General features: G+C 44.3%; 1 protein-coding gene across 1 annotated transcript in view; it reads right to left on the minus strand.

Moving 5' to 3' along the window:
• Positions 1-6,521: 6,521 nt before the first annotated feature.
• LOC116355398 (calpain-2 catalytic subunit) overlaps positions 6,522-19,101 on the minus strand; it is a 42,217-nt gene continuing 29,637 nt past the window's right edge. The window contains exons 18-24 of the mRNA XM_031798998.1: positions 16,061-16,118; positions 15,882-15,946; positions 12,122-12,190; positions 11,753-11,831; positions 10,406-10,522; positions 9,716-9,774; positions 6,522-6,551 (exon numbers count right to left, since the gene is read on the minus strand). Of these exons, the coding sequence (XP_031654858.1) occupies positions 6,528-6,551; positions 9,716-9,774; positions 10,406-10,522; positions 11,753-11,831; positions 12,122-12,190; positions 15,882-15,946; positions 16,061-16,118 (471 nt within the window). The 3' untranslated portion in view covers positions 6,522-6,527. The remainder of the gene's footprint in view (positions 6,552-9,715; positions 9,775-10,405; positions 10,523-11,752; positions 11,832-12,121; positions 12,191-15,881; positions 15,947-16,060; positions 16,119-19,101) is intronic.

Below are 19,101 nucleotides of genomic sequence, written 5' to 3' on the forward strand. Positions count from 1 at the left end.
TGCACTCCACACTGCCCTTTTCCACCTGGACAAAAGGAACATCTAAGTGAGAAAGCAATTCATTGACTTCAGCTCTGTGTTCAACACCATAGTGCCCTCAAAGCTCATCAATAAGCTAAGGACCCTGGGACTAAACACCTCCCTCTGCAACTGGATCTCGGACTTCCTGACGGGCCGCCCCCAGGTAGGTAACAACACATCCGCCACGCTGATCCGCAACACGGGGGCCCCTCAGGGGAGCACAGAGAAAGAGAGAGGGGGGAGTGGGGTGGAACTTTTGAGTAAAAGTCTAAAAGTATTTGGTTTAAAATATACTTAAGTTTCAAAAGTAAAAGTATAACTTTTAATTAACATAATTCCTTATGTACCAGATGACACCATTTTCAAATTTTTTAAATGTACGGATAGCCAGGGGCACATTCCAACACTCAGACATCATTTACAAGCAAAGCATTTGTGTTTAGTGAGATCGCCGGATCAGAGGCAGTAGAGATGACCAGGGATGTTCTCTGTTTAGTGAGATCGCCGGATCAGAGGCAGTAGAGATGACCAGGGATGTTCTCTGTTTAGTGAGATCGCCGGATCAGAGGCAGTAGAGATGACCAGGGATGTTCTCTGTTTAGTGAGATCGCCGGATCAGAGGCAGTAGAGATGACCAGGGATGTTCTGTTGAATTGGACTATTTCCTATGTCCTGCTAAGCATTCAAAATGTAACAAGTACTTTTGGATGTCAAGGACAATGTATTTCTTAAGGAATGTACTGAAGTAAAAGTTGTCAAAAATTTAAATAGTAAAGTACAGATACCCCCCAAAATGACTTCCAAAACTACTTTCTTCCTGGGAAGGAGAGGCGGACCAAAACGCAGCGTGGTTAGAGTTCATGTTTTGTAATAAGAAAACTCAACATGAACATAATATTTATTGAATGTGGCGCTCTGCAATTCAGCGGTTGTTGATGAAAATTATCCCGCTAACGGGATGGGTTGCGTCAGGAAGTTAAAGATCTTTTACTCAAGTCTCTGTAAGATGGAGGAGGTTGCATGCATATACAACAAATTCATAGACTTTGGCCGGGATAGGGAGTTCACTAGGGATTCATAGACTTTGGCCAGGATAGGGAGTTCACTAGGGATTCATAGACTTTGGCCAGGATAGGGAGTTCACTAGGGATTCATAGACTTTGGCCAGGATAGGTTGTTCACTAGGGATTCATAGACTTTGGCCAGGATAGGGAGTTCACTAGGGATTCATAGACTTTGGCCAGGATAGGTTGTTCACTAGGGATTCATAGACTTTGGCCAGGATAGGTTGTTCACTAGGGATTCATAGACTTTGGCCAGGATAGGGAGTTTAGAGATAGGATGATAGTTATTAGCATCTGAGGGATCTCCACCCTTTAGCAATGGGAGGACATAAGCTGATTTCCAAATGCTGAGTATGGAATTGGTCAAGAGACCAATTTCAAGTTGAAAATGTGAGCCACAGGTTCAGTAATAATACCAGCTGTTATCTCTAACAGGTAGGGTTGTCCAGGTTGTCTGGACCTGCAGACTTTTTAGTGTCTATAGCCTTTTAGTGCTTTATGGACCTCAGTATAAGAAACATGCTCAAAGTTAAAATGGTTGACATAAGGGCTTATATCCTAGTTTACTGTAACAAAGCTGACATTAGAGGCCTGGGCCCCACCATTATCAAAAACTGAACCAGAAGATTTGTTTATTTTACCTTTATTTAACTAGGCAAGTCAGTTAAGAACAAATTCTTATTTTCAATGACGGCCTAGGTTAACTGCTTGTTCAGGGGCAGAACAACAGATTTGTACTTTGTCAGCTCGGGGTTTGAACTTGCAACCTTCTGGTTACTAGTCCAAAGCTCTAACCACTAGGCTACCCTGCCGCCCTGGCAGGATATGAAGTGCTTGTTAAAAAACCCTACAATATAATCTTTATCCTTCACTTCATTAGAATCAATCATTAAATGGTCAGGAAGGTCAGAGGATACATTAGAACCTGACACTGATTTGATTGGCTTCCAGAATTTGGTAGGATTGTTTAGGTTCTGTGACTGTATTTAAATAGTAATCTGATTTGGACTTCCTGATTCATCCCGTGCATTTGTTTCTTAACGCTCTGAAGGAGGCCCAGTCAACAGGAGCATTTGTATGTCTAGCTTGAGCCCAAGAGATATTTTTCTTTCTAATTCATTCTGACAAGTTATCTTAAAACCGGGGATGTGGACCTTACGTCCACATCGGATGCTTTATCTGGACATGGTTCGTCAGGACCTCCAACAGCCGAAGCTAAGTAGTAACATTAACATGATGCCTTTTAATTGCAGTCGCTGTACTCATAATATACAGGAGAACGATCGCCTTACGGCGAGGATAGCTGTGCTACGAGCCCAGCTTCAGACGCAATCGTTAGGCAAGGGTAATTTCAGTGTAGGAAAGGATGAAACAGTCCCCGCAGCCGGACAACATTCTCATGGCTTCTGGAAAGATTCGCTGTAGGAATGCTCAACCGGTGTCGCTCATTCAGCCGACAGAAACTTTCAACCGGTTCTCCCCAATAAGCAGCCAGTCAGCCTCCAGTATTTATGCTGCAGTAGTTAATGTGTTGGGGAGCTGGGGTCAGTCTGTTATATGTTTTATTTTTCTCCTGTCTTATCCGGTGTCCTGTGTGAATTTAAGTATGCTCTCTCTGATTCTCTCTCTTTTTCTCTCTTTCTTTCTCTCTCTCTCTTGGAGGACCTGAGCCCTAGGACCATGCCTCAGGGCTCGCTGGCCTGATGACCCCTTGCTGTCCCCAGTCCACCTGGCCATGCTGCTGCTCCAGTTTCAACTGTTCTGCCTGCGGCTATGGAAACCTGATCTGTTCACCGGACGTGCTACTTGTCCTAGACCTGCTGTTTTCAACTCTCTAGAGACAGCAGGAGCGGTAGATATACTCTGAATGATCGGTTATGAAAAGCCAACTGACAATTACTCCTGAGGTGCTGACCTGTTGCACCCTCGACAACCACTGTGATTATTATTATCTGACCCTGCTGGTCATTTATGAACATTTAAACATCTTGGCCATGTTCTGTTATAATCTCCACCCGGCACAGCCAGAAGAGAACTGGCCGTCCCTCATAGCCTGGTTCCTCTCTAGGTTCTGGCCTTTTAGGCTGGGTTTCTGTACAGCACTTTGAGATATCAGCTGATGTAAGAAGGACTTTATAAATACATTTGATTGATTGATTGATTGATTGTCCCTTCCACTGATTCTGCATTTCCTCACAGGGGCATGCTTATCACAAATGGACACAAATTTCATATAAAAATAGTCCCAGGCAGTGTCAACATCGGGATCAGCATTATGGTACAGATCATGTAAAAACGCTTGCTCATCAAACTGTCTAAAATGTATATTGGGGTTTGGATTTGGTCCTTTTATTTCTAACACAAGCAATTGCAAATCTGATGATCACTGACATTATTACATTGACGTGTGTGGGCATGTCAATATTTATGTCAAGTGTGTACGTGAGTGTGTGCCTGTCTGTCTGTCTCTCTGCCTGTCTGTCTGTCTGCCTGTCTGCTTGTTTGTTTGTCATAAAACCTGTCTTCAAAAGTGCCAGCGTAGTCCTTATCAAAGCTGGGAACCCCCTAGGACCTGAGAGAGGCTATAGCTACTACCAACAGTCACCTGGAGGGGAATGTCAGGGATTAGTTAGATAGCTGCAGAAAGCCCTAGGTCTGAACCAGTGTTTACCGTACCTGCTTTAGGTTAGTTTTAACAGTGGTCAAGTAGGCTACTGTGGCTTTTTGATCGTGATGTAGGCATCAAAAACAATGGAGAAAAAATGAATCCCCTAACATTTTAACATGGAAATAGCTGTTCTATCCTTCAGACTACAGTAGCAGCCAATGTGTGGTGTTCAATGTAGCCATACATTCCATGAGACTTTTGAAAAACAACATGCAGGGCTTGACATTAACCTGTTCATCAACTTGTCCTTCACACAAGGAAGTGACTGAAAATGTTGTTGTGTTGTTTGATGCAAGAAACCACTTTACAAAATAACATTCATTATTAATCCCATACCATTATTGCAGAGAATCAGACGGGGACTTGAACGGGGTCTTTGGACAGGGTCTTTAGACAGGGTCTTTGGATGGGGTCCTTGGATGGGGTCTTCAGTTGGGGTCTTCAGACGGAGTCTCGGACGGCGTCTTTGGATGAGGTCTCGGGCGGGGTCTTTGGATGGGGTCTCGGGCGGTGTCTCGGACGGAGTCTCGGACAGGTCTCGGACGGGGTCTTTGGATGGGGTCTCGAACGGGGTCTCGGACGGAGTCTCGGACGGGGTCTCGGACGGGGTCTTTGGATGGGGTCTCGGACGGGGTCTTTGGATGGGGTCTCGGACGGGGTCTCGGACGGGGTCTCGGAAGGGGTCTCAGACGGAGTCTCGGACAGGGTCTTTGGACCAGGTCTTTGGACAGGGTCTCGGACGGGGTCTCAGATGGGGTCTTTGGACCGGGTCTCAGAAGGGGTCTCGGACGGGTTCTCGGACGGGGTCTTTGGACGGGGTCTTGGACGGGGTCTTCGGACGGGGTCTTTGGACGGGGTCTCGGACAGGGTCTCGGGCGGGGTCTCGGACGGGGGCTCGGACGGGGTCTCGGACGGGGACTTCGGACGGGGTCTCGGACGGGGTCTTCGGACGGGGTCTTTGGACGGGGTCTCGGACGGGGTCTCGGACGGAAACCACTTTACAAAATAACATTCATTATTAATCCCATACCATTATTGCAGAGAATCAGACGGGGTCTTGAACGGGGTCTTTGGACAGGGTCTTTAGACAGGGTCTTTGGATGGGGTCTCGGGCGGTGTCTCGGACGGAGTCTCGGACGGGTCTCGGACAGGGTCTTTGGACGGGGTCTTTGGACGGGGTCTCGGACGTGGTCTTTGGATGGGGTCTCGGGCGGGGTCTCGGACGGAGTCTCGGAATGGTTCTTTGGATGGGGTCTCGGGCGGCGTCTCGGACGGGGTCTTTGGATGGGGTCTCGGACGGGGTCTCGGACGGAGTCTCGGACGGGGTCTCGGACGGGGTCTTTAGACGGGGTCTCGGACGGGGTCTTTGGATGGGGTCTCGGACGGGGTCTCGGACGGGGTCTCGGAAGGGGGCTCAGACGGAGTCTCGGACGGGGTCTTTGGACCGGGTCTTTGGACAGGGTCTCGGACGGGGTCTCAGATGGGGTCTTTGGACCGGGTCTCAGAAGGGGTCTCGGACGGGTTCTCGGACGGGGTCTTTGGGTGGGGTCTCGGACGGGGTCTTCGGACGGGGTCTTTGGACGGGGTCTCGGACAGGGTCTCGGGCGGGGTCTCGGACGGGGTCTCGGACGGGGTCTTCGGACGGGGTCTTTGGACGGGGTCTCGGACGGGGTCTCGGGCAGGGTCTCGGACGGGGTCTTGGCGGGGTCTCGGACGGAGTCTCGGAAATGGGTCTTTGGATGGGGTCTTTGGACGGGGTCTCGGACGGGGTCTTTGGATGGGGTCTAGGATGGGGTCTCGGGTGGTGTCTCGGACGGAGTCTCGGACGGGGTCTCGGACGGGGTCTCGGACAGGGTCTTTGGATGGGGTCTCGGGCGGGGTCTCGGACGGAGTCTCGGAATGGTTCTTTGGATGGGGTCTCGGGCGGAGTCTCGGACGGGGTCTTTGGATGGGGTCTCATTGTGAAATACAATGACCTATCATTGGTGAAATAAAGTGACCTATCAATGGTGAAATACAATGACCTATCAATGGTGAAATACAGTGACCTATCAATGGTGAAATACAATGACCTATCAATAGTGAAATACAGTGACCTATCAATGGTGAAATACAATGACCTATCAATGGTGAAATACAATGACCTATCAATGGTAAAAGAATAAGCACAGGATGTTTAAGGAAATATATGGAACATTTTATATAAATGTGTGCATAACTACCTTTGTAACATTTACAAAGGTGGTAGTAATAATTTATAAATGGTTTACTGTTTGTAAATGCCATTATAAATGGTTCATTACCATTCAAATCAATTGTTACCAATAATTATTTTGTGTGGGTGATACGTTTTCTAGTGTGTGAACAGATAATCAGGACTTTTTTAAATAGAAAAACAAACACCCGTACAGCAAACACATTTTTTTAATAGTTTACTAATGTCCCATACAGAATGAGCAAGTATTTATGAGTAACCATATTGAAAGTTAGTGCAAAACTAGAACTTGAAATGTTCCTAGAAATGTGACAATATCACAGAAGAAAATGTAATTAGAAAAAAAAAATCTTTAACCTCAAAAACCATGATCTCTTTTGATCTCATGATCTCAGCTATCACTACTGGGGGAGTCTAGTTGATTCACTACTGGGGGAGTCTAGTTGATTCACTACTGGCGTTGGGGAGTCTAGTTGATTCACTACTGGCGTTGGGGAGTCTAGTTGATTCACTACTGGCGTTGGGGAGTCTAGTTGATTCCCTCCTGGTTTTGGGGAGTTTAGTTGATTGCCAGGCACAGCCACTGGAAAAAGAAAACAAATCCAGTCAGACAGACAAACAAACAGACACAGTCCACGGGCTGGGTGACCAGTAGAGAAAACGCTGACGAAGACTGTCGCTAAAATACGTCTTTTTCTCTGACGTCTGGTTCTTCAGAACGCATTCAAACCTTAACAATATGGCAGTTTGTTCCATTAACAATATGGCAGTTTGTTCCTTTAACAATATGGCAGGTTGTTCCATTAACAATATGGCAGTTTGTTCCTTTAACAATATGGCAGTTTGTTCCTTTAACAATATGGCAGTTTGTTCCATTAACAATATGGCAGGTTGTTCCTTTAACAATATGGCAGTGACTACAGGTTGTTCCATTAACAATATGGCAGTGACTACAGGTTGTTCCTTTAACAATATGGCAGTGACTACAGGTTGTTCCATTAACAATATGGCAGTGACTACAGGTTGTTCCTTTAACAATATGGCAGTGACTACAGGTTGTTCCATTAACAATATGGCAGTGACTACAGGTTGTTCCATTAACAATATGGCAGTGACTACAGGTTGTTCCATTAACAATATGGCAGTGACTACAGGTTGTTCCATTAACAATATGGCAGTGACTACAGGTTGTTCCATTAACAATATGGCAGTGACTACAGGTTGTTCCATTAACAATATGGCAGTGACTACAGGTTGTTCCATTAACAATATGGCAGTGACTACAGGTTGTTCCATTAACAATATGGCAGTGACTACAGGTTGTTCCATTAACAATATGGCAGTGACTACAGTTTGTTCCTTTAACAATATGGCAGGTTGTTCCATTAACAATATGGCAGTTTGTTCCTTTAACAATATGGCAGTTTGTTCCTTTAACAATATGGCAGTTTGTTCCTTTAACAATATGGCAGGTTGTTCCATTAACAATATGGCAGTTTGTTCCTTTAACAATATGGCAGTTTGTTCCTTTAACAATATGGCAGTTTGTTCCATTAACAATATGGCAGGTTGTTCCATTAACAATGTGGCAGTGACTACAGGTTGTTCCATTAACAATGTGGCAGTGACTACAGGTTGTTCCATTAACAATATGGCAGTGACTACAGGTTGTTCCATTAACAATGTGGCAGTGACTACAGGTTGTTCCTTTAACAATATGGCAGTGACTACAGGTTGTTCCATTAACAATATGGCAGTGACTACAGGTTGTTCCATTAACAATATGGCAGTGTGTCACGCCCTGGTCTAAGTATTTTGTGTTTTTTCTTCATGTATTGGGTCAGGCCAGGGTGTGGCATGGAGTTTTTGTATTGTGGTGTGTTTTGTCTTGGGGTTTTGGTGTGTAGATATTTGGGATTGTAGCTAGTGGGGTTTTCTAGCTAAGTCTATGGCTGTCTGGAGTGATTCTCAATCAGAGGCAGGTGCTTATCGTTGTCTCTGATTGGGAACCATATTTAGGCAGCCATATTCTTTGAGTTTGTCGTGGGTGATTGTCCTATTTGTCTTGATGTCCTTGTATATGTTAGTTGACACAAGTATAGGCTGTTTTCGGTTTTCGTTTATTTGTTTTTGTAGTGTTCGTGTTTAGTTCGTGTGTTACGTTTGTCTAATAAATATGGATCGCAATCGACACGCTGCAGTTTGGTCCGACTATCCTTCATCACCACTAGAAAGCCGTAACACAGTGACTACAGGTTGTTCCTTTAACAATATGGCAGGTTGTTCCTTTAACAATATGGCAGGTTGTTCCTTTAACAATATGGCAGGTTGTTCCTTTAACAATATGGCAGTTTGTTCCATTAACAATATGGCAGTTTGTTCCATTAACAATATGGCAGTGACTACAGGTTGTTCCTTTAACAATATGGCAGTGACTACAGGTTGTTCCATTAACAATATGGCAGGTTGTTCCATTAACAATATGGCAGGTTGTTCCATTAACAATATGGCAGTGACTACAGGTTGTTCCTTTAACAATATGGCAGTGACTACAGGTTGTTCCATTAACAATATGGCAGGTTGTTCCATTAACAATATGGCAGGTTGTTCCTTTAACAATATGGCAGGTTGTTCCTTTAACAATATGGCAGGTTGTTCCTTTAACAATATGGCAGGTTGTTCCTTTAACAATATGGCAGGTTGTTCCATTAACAATATGGCAGTTTGTTCCATTAACAATATGGCAGTTTGTTCCTTTAACAATATGGCAGTTTGTTCCTTTAACAATATGGCAGTTTGTTCCTTTAACAATATGGCAGTTTGTTCCTTTAACAATATGGCAGTTTGTTCCTTTAACAATATGGCAGTTTGTTCCTTTAACAATATGGCAGTTTGTTCCTTTAACAATATGGCAGTTTGTTCCTTTAACAATATGGCAGTTTGTTCCATTAACAATATGGCAGTTTGTTCCTTTAACAATATGGCAGGTTGTTCCTTTAACAATATGGCAGTTTGTTCCATTAACAATATGGCAGTTTGTTCCATTAACAATATGGCAGTGACTACAGGTTGTTCCTTTAACAATATGGCAGTTTGTTCCATTAACAATATAGCAGTTTGTTCCATTAACAATATGGCAGTTTGTTCCATTAACAATATGGCAGTTTGTTCCTTTAACAATATGGCAGTTTGTTCCATTAACAATATAGCAGTTTGTTCCATTAACAATATGGCAGTTTGTTCCATTAACAATATGGCAGTTTGTTCCATTAACAATATGGCAGTTTGTTCCATTAACAATATGGCAGTTTGTTCCATTAACAATATGGCAGTTTGTTCCTTTAACAATATGGCAGTTTGTTCCTTTAACAATATGGCAGTGACTACAGGTTGTTCCTTTAACAATGTGGCAGTGACTACAGGTTGTTCCTTTAACAATATGGCAGTGACTACAGGTTGTTCCATTAACAATATGGCAGTGACTACAGGTTGTTCCATTAACAATATGGCAGTGACTACAGGTTGTTCCATTAACAATATGGCAGTGACTACAGGTTGTTCCATTAACAATATGGCAGTGACTACAGGTTGTTCCTTTAACCTTTTGAACCCAGCACCCAAATACTATCTGTTACTGTAAACAGTTGAGTGTAGCGAGACAATTCCTCCTTCCATGCACAATGGTGACCAACATATTGAGTTAAACCACAGTACTATATAATGAAATAGACTAACAAAAGTACATACTTGGGACACATCCAACTCAATCTTCCCAGAGGCGTTGGTATCCAGAGTTTTAAACATCTCTGGTTGGGATTCAAAACAGAAAGAGGTTATTATAATCCAATGCAATATTCAATGAATTGATCAATTACCAAATCAATTAACTAATCTGTCAAATCCAAGTTATTGTGCTGCTGAGACATACTGTTCAAGGACCTATATCATCTACAGTTTGGAGGATGTTCCAGGATGCCAAACATGTGCAGGATGTATCAGGATACCAAACATGTGCAGGATGTTCCAGGATACCAAACATGTGCAGGATGTTCCAGGATACCAAACATGTGCAGGATGTATCAGGATACCAAACATGTGCAGGATGTTCCAGGATACCAAACATGTGCAGGATGTATCAGGATGCCAAACATGTGCAGGATGTTCCAGGATGCCAAACATGTGCAGGATGTTCCAGGATGCCAAACATGTGCAGGATGTTCCAGGATGCCAAACATTTGCAGGATGTTCCAGAAGCAACAGACAAACGTATTATCTGTATACTGTATGTCCTTATCTTTGCTTGATTATGGCGGGGGTTTTGTATTCACAGAGCCGCAACCGAACTTTCCCCGCCGGGAGAATAAATTCATAGTCTTATATTCTCGATTTGCATCCCAATGTTGATGGAAGGGTTGTGTTGTTGTTGAATTGACTTACTGAAGAGCATTTCAACTCTGATGAGACAGTCCACGAAACAGTGAAAGTCGATGGCATAGTGGGCGCTGGCATAACGATTCACTATGACCTGCAGCACTGCACTGTTGATGTGGAAGCCTGCGGAAAAGGACACGGTCATAGAAATACAATGAATAGATTATATTAATACGGACATAACATTCCACATACAGTAACCATCCCAGTAACCATCTAGAGCAATGGTTCTCAATCTATCTAGGTGGTATTTCTGGTCTATCCACAGGGGGTTCCTGGTCTATCCACAGGGGGTTCCTGGCCCGTCTACAGGGGGTTTCTGACCTATCTACTGGGTGTTTCAGGTCTATCCACAGGGGGTTCCTGGTCTATCTACAGAGGGGGTACCTGGCCCGTCTACAGGGGGTTCCTGACCTATCTACAGAGGGGGAACCTGGTCTATCTACAGAGGTTTCCTGACCTATCTACAGGGGGTTCCTGGTCTATCTACTGGGGATTCCTGGTCTATCTACTGGGGGTACCTGACCTGTCTACAGGGGTACCTGGCCTATCTACAGGAGGTACCTGACCCGTCTACAGGGGTACCTGGCCTGTCTACAGGGGGTACCTGGCCTGTCTACAGGGGGTACCTGGCCTGTCTACAGGAGGTACCTGACCTATCTACAGGAGGTACCTGACCCATCTACAGGAGGTACCTGACCCATCTACAGGAGGTACCTGACCCGTCTACAGGAGGTACCTGACCCGTCTACAGGAGGTACCTGACCCGTCTACAGGAGGTACCTGACCCGTCTACAGGGGTACCTGGCCCGTCTACAGGGGGTACCTGGCCCGTCTACAGGAGGTACCTGGCCCGTCTACAGGAGGTACCTGGCCCGTCTACAGGGGGTACCTGGCCCGTCTACAGGGGGTACCTGGTCCGTCTACAGGGGGTACCTGGCCCGTCTACAGGGGGTACCTGGCCCGTCTACAGGGGGTACCTGGCCCGTCTACAGGAGGTACCTGACCTGTCTACAGGGGGTACCTGGCCTGTCTACAGAGGTTACCTGGCCTATCTACAGGAGGTACCTGATCCGTCTACAGGGGTACCTGGCCTGTCTACAGGAGGTACCTGGCCTGTCTACAGGAGGTACCTGGCCTGTCTACAGGGGGTACCTGGCCTGTCTACAGGAGGTACCTGGCATATCTACAGGGGGTTCCTGGAAAGATTTAAGAAAATAATGATCAGTTGCACACATGAGGGCAGTGGTGTAGGACACACAGCTCCTGCAGTCCCCTGTGGCCCCCATAACCCACACACCCCCCACAGCCACCGCAGCACCCCCCCCCCCAAAAAAAAAACATGCGTGTTACCTGCTTCTGTCAGAGCACCTCTCATCTCATGTGAACTCATAGTTCCAGAGCGGTCTGAGTCGTAACTCTTGAAAATTTCCTGAAGATACCAACCACAGCATGATGTCCAATCAGAACAGAGAAACATATATTAGACAGTTAATACATACTGAGGGAGGGGGGGGGGGGTCCTACATCTGAACTTCTATTTAGTCACATTTTCCCTTAGTCATGCACTGATGTCAATGGTGGTTTAATAGATGTCAATGGAAGTTAAGATTCACCCAGGGGTAAATAGTAGACTCATCACAGTATGATTTAGTCAACTCTATCATACATGATCCAGTGAGACCTGTACAACAACAACAAAAACACTGTCAACACTCATACCAAGTATTTCTGGATCTTCATCCAAAGCATGTGGAATTCAACCAGTCCCAACTTGGAATTTCCATCTTTCTGGAGACAGATGTCAAGGTTTGTAACCTACAAGGTACAGGAAGTTCTCAAACATTGCCAATGTCAATGGGGTGTTCACTATGTGTGGCATGACTCATGTATATATTGATTGGTTCAAATGTACATCAGGCATCATTTGAACAATTTACTCCCAATTTGTAGAAAATGTTTCGCCTGGTCCAGCACAAACAGATCAGGACCAGGCTAGTCTTATTGCCTTACAACCAGTGTAACGGAGTGGATTACATGCAGCGACCCAAAAAAACGACTCAGAAAAAGAGGGAAACGAAGCGGTCTTCTGGTCAGACTCTGGAGACGGGCACATCATGCACCACTCCCTAGCATTCTTCTTGCCAATGTCCAGTCTCTTGACAACAAGGTTGATGAAATCCGAGCAAGGGTAGCATTCCAGAGGGACATCAGAGACTGTAACGTTCTCTGCTTCATGGAAACATGGCTAACTGGAGAGACGCAATCCGAAGCGGTGCAGCCAGCTGGTTTCTCCACGCATCGCGCCGACAGAAACGAACATCTTTCTGGTAAGAAGAGGGGCGGGGGCGTATGCCTTATGGCCAACGTGACATGGTGTGATGAAAGAAACATACAGGAACTCAAATCCTTCTGTTCACCTGATTTAGAATTCCTCACAATCAAATGTAGACCGCATTATCTACCAAGAGAATTCTCTTCGATTATAATCACAGCCGTATATATACCCCCCCAAGCAGACACATCGATGGCTCTGAACGAACTTTATTTAACTCTCTGCAAACTGGAAACGATTTATCCGGAGGCTGCATTCATTGTAGCTGGGGATTTTAACAAGGCTAATCTGAAAACAAGACTCCCTAAATTTTATCAGCATATCGATTGCGCAACCAGGGGTGGAAAGACCCTGGATCATTGTTACTCTCACTTCCATGAAGCATATAAGGCCCTGCCCCGCCCCCCTTTCGGAAAAGCTGACCACGACTCCATTTTGTTGATCCCTGCCTACAGACAGAAACTAAAACAAGAAGCTCCCACGCTGAGGTCTGTCCAACGCTGGTCCGACCAAGCTGACTCCACACTCCAAGACTGCTTCCATCACGTGGACTGGGAGATGTTTCGTATTGCGTCAGATAACAACATTGACGAATACGCTGATTCGGTGTGCGAGTTCATTAGAACGTGCGTTGAAGATGTCGTTCCCATAGCAACGATTAAAACATTCCCTAACCAAAAACCGTGGATTGATGGCAGCATTCGTGTGGAACTGAAGGCGCGAACCACTGCTTTTAATCAGGGCAAAGTGTCTGGTGACATGACTGAATACAAACAGTGCAGCTATTCCCTCCGCAAGGCTATCAAACAAGCTAAGCGCCAGTACAGAGACAAAGTAGAATCTCAATTCAACGGCTCAGACACAAGAGGCATGTGGCAGGGTCTACAGTCAATCACGGACTACAGGAAGAAACCCAGCCCAGTCACGGACCAGGATGTCTTGCTCCCAGGCAGACTAAATAACTTTTTTGCCCGCTTTGAGGACAATACAGTGCCACTGACACGGCCTGCAACGAAAACATGCGGTCTCGCCTTCACTGCAGCCGAAGTGAGTAAGACATTTAGACGTGTTAACCCTCGCAGGGCTGCAGGCCCAGACGGCATCCCCAGCCGCGCCCTCAGAGCATGCGCAGACCAGCTGGCCGGTGTGTTTACGGACATATTCAATCAATCCCTATACCAGTCTGCTGTTCCCACATGCTTCAAGAGGGCCACCATTGTTCCTGTTCCCAAGAAAGCTAAGGTAACTGAGCTAAACGACTACCGCCCCGTAGCACTCACATCCGTCATCATGAAGTGCTTTGAGAGACTAGTCAAGGACCATATCACCTCCACCCTACCTGACACCCTTGACTACAATTAGCTTACCGCCCAAATAGGTCCACAGACGATGCAATCTCAACCACACTGCACACTGCCCTAACCCATCTGGACAAGAGGAATACCTATGTGAGAATGCTGTTCATCGACTACAGCTCGGCATTCAACACCATAGTACCCTCCAAGCTCGTCATCAAGCTCGAGTCCCTGGGTCTCGACCCCGCCCTGTGCAACTGGGTACTGGACTTCCTGACGGGCCGCCCCCAGGTGATGAGGGTAGGCAACAACATCTCCTCCCCGCTGATCCTCAACACTGGGGCCCCACAAGGGTGCGTTCTGAGCCCTCTCCTGTACTCCCTGTTCACCCACGACTGCGTGGCCATGCACGCCTCCAACTCAATCATCAAGTTTGCGGACGACACAACAGTGGTAGGCTTGATTACCAATAACGACGAGACGGCCTACAGGGAGGAGGTGAGGGCCCTCGGAGTGTGGTGTCAGGAAAATAACCTCACACTCAACGTCAACAAAACTAAGGAGATGATTGTGGACTTCAGGAAACAGCAGAGGGAACACCCCCCCCATCCACATCGATGGAACAGTAGTGGAGAGGGTAGCAAGTTTTAAGTTCCTCGGCATACACATCACAGACAAACTGAATTGGTCCACTCACACAGACAGCATCGTGAGGAAGGCGCAGCAGCGCCTCTTCAACCTCAGGAGGCTGAAGAAATTCGGCTTGTCACCAAAAGCACTCACAAACTTCTACAGATGCACAATCGAGAGCATCCTGGCGGGCTGTATCATCGCCTGGTATGGCAACTGCACCGCCCTCAACCGTAAGGCTCTCCAGAGGGTAGTGAGGTCTGCACAACGCATCACCGGGGGCAAACTACCTGCCCTCCAGGACACCTACACCACCCGATGCTACAGGAAGGCCATAAAGATCATCAAGGACATCAACCACCCGAGCCACTGCCTGTTCACCCCGCTGTCATCCAGAAGGCGAGGTCAGTACAGGTGCATCAAAGCTGGGACCGAGAGACTGAAAAACAGCTTCTATCTCAAGGCCATCAGACTGTTAAACAGCCACCACTAACATTGAGTGGCTACTGCCAACACACTGTCAATGACACTGACTCTACTCCAGCCACTTTAATAATGGGAATTGATGGGAAATGTAAATATATCACTAGCCACTTTAAACAATGCTACCTTATATAATGTTACTTACCCTACATTATTCATCTCATATGCATACGTAGATACTGTACTCTATATCATCGACTGCATCCTTATGTAATACATGTATCACTAGCCACTTTAACTACGCCACTTGGTTTACATACTCATCTCATATCTATATACTGTACTCGATATCATCTACTGTATCTTGCCTATGCTGCTCTGTACCATCACTCATTCATATATCCTTATGTACATATTCTTTATCCCCTTGCACTGTGTATAAGACAGTAGTTTTTGGGGGAATTGTTAGTTAGATTACTTGTTGGTTATTACTGCATTGTCGGAACTAGAAGCACAAGCATTTCGCTACCCTCGCATTAACATCTGCTAACCATGTGTATGTGACAAATAAAATTTGATTTGATTTGATATCAATGGCAATATGAGTTGGCTAGATAGCACAAACAGATCGGGACCAGGCTAGTCTTATTGACACCAATGGCAATAGGAGTTGGCTAGACAACACAAACAGATCTGGGACCAGGTTATAAAACTGCATGGAGCAGTATAAACATCTGTGATGGTGTCAAATCAAGATATAGACATAAAAGGCAATAGTTTTTGTAACTGTAAAGGATACATCTAGAAGACTGACAATGTGTCGTCCAGTTTCAAGGCTAAAACCTTCCGTCTTGATGTCGGCCCCTGGAAACCATCGGGATAAAATTATTCAGTTGAATGACATTCATTCTAAGGCTCGTTACGTACAATAATATATATCATTATTATAATTTAGAAAGTTATTGAAAATGTCTTTACTTTTAGCGAAAACTTTGTTCAGAATTTCAACAAGTTGGAAGACAGTCACTTCTCCGTCCTGTTTGGGGAATAGAACAAAGTCATTTTGTCATACAAAGCAGTCAACTCAGGTCATTATTGTAGGTAAAGCAGTCAACTCAGGTCATTATTGTAGGTAAAGCAGTCAACTCAGGTCATTATTGTAGGTAAAGCAGTCAACTCAGGTCATTATTGTAGGTAAGTCAGTCAACTCAGGTCATTATTGTAGGTAAAGCAGTCAACTCAGGTCATTATTGTATGTAAAGCAGTCAACTCAGGTCATTATTGTATGTAAAGCAGTCAACTCAGGTCATTATTGTATGTAAAGCAGTCAACTCAGGTCATTATTGTATGTAAAGCAGTCAACTCAGGTCATTATTGTATGTAAAGCAGTCAACTCAGGTCATTATTGTATGTAAAGCAGTCAACTCAGGTCATTATTGTATGTAAAGCAGTCAACTCAGGTCATTATTGTATGTAAAGCAGTCAACTCAGGTCATTATTGTATGTAAAGCAGTCAACTCAGGTCATTATTGTATGTAAAGCAGTCTACTCAGGTCATTATTGTATGTAAAGCAGTCAACTCAGGTCATTATTGTATGTAAAGCAGTCAACTCAGGTCATTATTGTAGGTAAAGCAGTCAACTCAGGTCATTATTGTAGGTAAAGCAGTCAACTCAGGTCATTATTGTATGTAAAGCAGTCAACTCAGGTCATTATTGTAGGTAAAGCAGTCAACTCAGGTCATTATTGTAGGTAAGTCAGTCAACTCAGGTCATTATTGTAGGTAAAGCAGTCAACTCAGGTCATTATTGTAGGTAAAGCAGTCAACTCAGGTCATTATTGTATGTAAAGCAGTCAACTCAGGTCATTATTGTAGGTAAAGCAGTCAACTCAGGTCATTATTGTAGGTAAAGCAGTCAACTCAGGTCATTATTGTATGTAAAGCAGTCAACTCAGGTCATTATTGTATGTAAAGCAGTCAACTCAGGTCATTATTGTAGGTAAAGCAGTCAACTCAGGTCATTATTGTATGTAAAGCAGTCAACTCAGGTCATTATTGTAGGTAAAGCAGTCAACTCAGGTCATTATTGTAGGTAAAGCAGTCAACTCAGGTCATTATTGTAGGTAAAGCAGTCAACTCAGGTCATTATTGTAGGTAAAGCAGTCAACTCAGGTCATTATTGTAGGTAAAGCAGTCAACTCAGGTCATTATTGTATGTAAAGCAGTCAACTCAGGTCATTATTGTAGGTAAAGCAGTCAACTCAGGTCATTATTGTATGTAAAGCAGTCAACTCAGGTCATTATTGTATGTAAAGCAGTCAACTCAGGTCATTATTGTAGGTAATGCAGTCAACTCAGGTCATTATTGTATGTAAAGCAGTCAACTCAGGTCATTATTGTATGTAAAGCAGTCAACTCAGGTCATTATTGTATGTAAAGCAGTCAACTCAGGTCATTATTGTAGGTAAAGCAGTCAACTCAGGTCCTTATTGTATGTAAAGCAGTCAACTCAGGTCATTATTGTAGGTAAAGCAGTCAACTCAGGTCATTATTGTATGTAAAGCAGTCAACTCAGGTCATTATTGTATGTAAGTCAGTCAACTCAGGTCATTATTGTATGTAAAGCAGTCAACTCAGGTCATTATTGTATGTAAAGCAGTCAACTCAGGTCATTATTGTATGTAAAGCAGTCAACTCAGGTCATTATTGTATGTAAAGCAGTCAACTCAGGTCATTATTGTAGGTAAAGCAGTCAACTCAGGTCATTATTGTATGTAAAGCAGTCAACTCAGGTCATTATTGTATGTAAAGCAGTCAACTCAGGTCATTATTGTATGTAAAGAAGTCAACTCAGGTCATTATTGTATGTAAAGCAGTCAACTCAGGTCATTATTGTATGTAAAGCAGTCAACTCAGGTCATTATTGTAGGTAAAGCAGTCAACTCAGGTCATTATTGTAGGTAAAGCAGTCAACTCAGGTCATTATTGTAGGTAAAGCAGTCAACTCAGGTCATTATTGTATGTAAAGCAGTCAACTCAGGTCATTATTGTATGTAAAGCAGTCAACTCAGGTCATTATTGTATGTAAAGCAGTCAACTCAGGTCATTATTGTAGGTAAAGCAGTCAACTCAGGTCATTATTGTATGTAAAGCAGTCAACTCAGGTCATTATTGTATGTAAAGCAGTCAACTCAGGTCATTATTGTAGGTAAAGCAGTCAACTCAGGTCATTATTGTATGTAAAGCAGTCAACTCAGGTCATTATTGTATGTAAAGCAGTCAACTCAGGTCATTATTGTATGTAAAGCAGTCAACTCAGGTCATTATTGTATGTAAAGCAGTCAACTCAGGTCATTATTGTAGGTAAAGCAGTCAACTCAGGTCATTATTGTATGTAAGTCAGTCAACTCAGGTCATTATTGTAGGTAAGTCAGTCAACTCAGGTCATTATTGTAGGTAAGTCAGTCAACTCAGGTCATTATTGTATGTAAAGCAGTCAACTCAGGTCATTATTGTATGTAAAGCAGTCAACTCAGGTCATTATTGTATGTAAAGCAGTCAACTCAGGTCATTATTGTATGTAAAGCAGTCAACTCAGGTCATTATTGTATGTAAAGCAGTCAACTCAGGTCATTATTGTATGTAAAGCAGTCAACTCAGGTCATTATTGTATGTAAAGCAGTCAACTCAGGTCATTATTGTATGTAAAGCAGTCAACTCAGGTCATTATTGTAGGTAAAGCAGTCAACTCAGGTCATTATTGTAGGTAAAGCAGTCAACTCAGGTCATTATTGTATGTAAGTCAGTCAACTCAGGTCATTATTGTAGGTAAGTCAGTCAACTCAGGTCATTATTGTAGGTAAGTCAGTCAACTCAGGTCATTATTGTATGTAAAGCAGTCAACTCAGGTCATTATTGTATGTAAAGCAGTCAACTCAGGTCATTATTGTATGTAAAGCAGTCAACTCAGGTCATTATTGTATGTAAAGCAGTCAACTCAGGTCATTATTGTATGTAA

Source organism: Oncorhynchus kisutch, linkage group LG20, assembly GCF_002021735.2.
Source record: "Oncorhynchus kisutch isolate 150728-3 linkage group LG20, Okis_V2, whole genome shotgun sequence".
Lineage (NCBI taxonomy): Eukaryota > Metazoa > Chordata > Actinopteri > Salmoniformes > Salmonidae > Oncorhynchus > Oncorhynchus kisutch.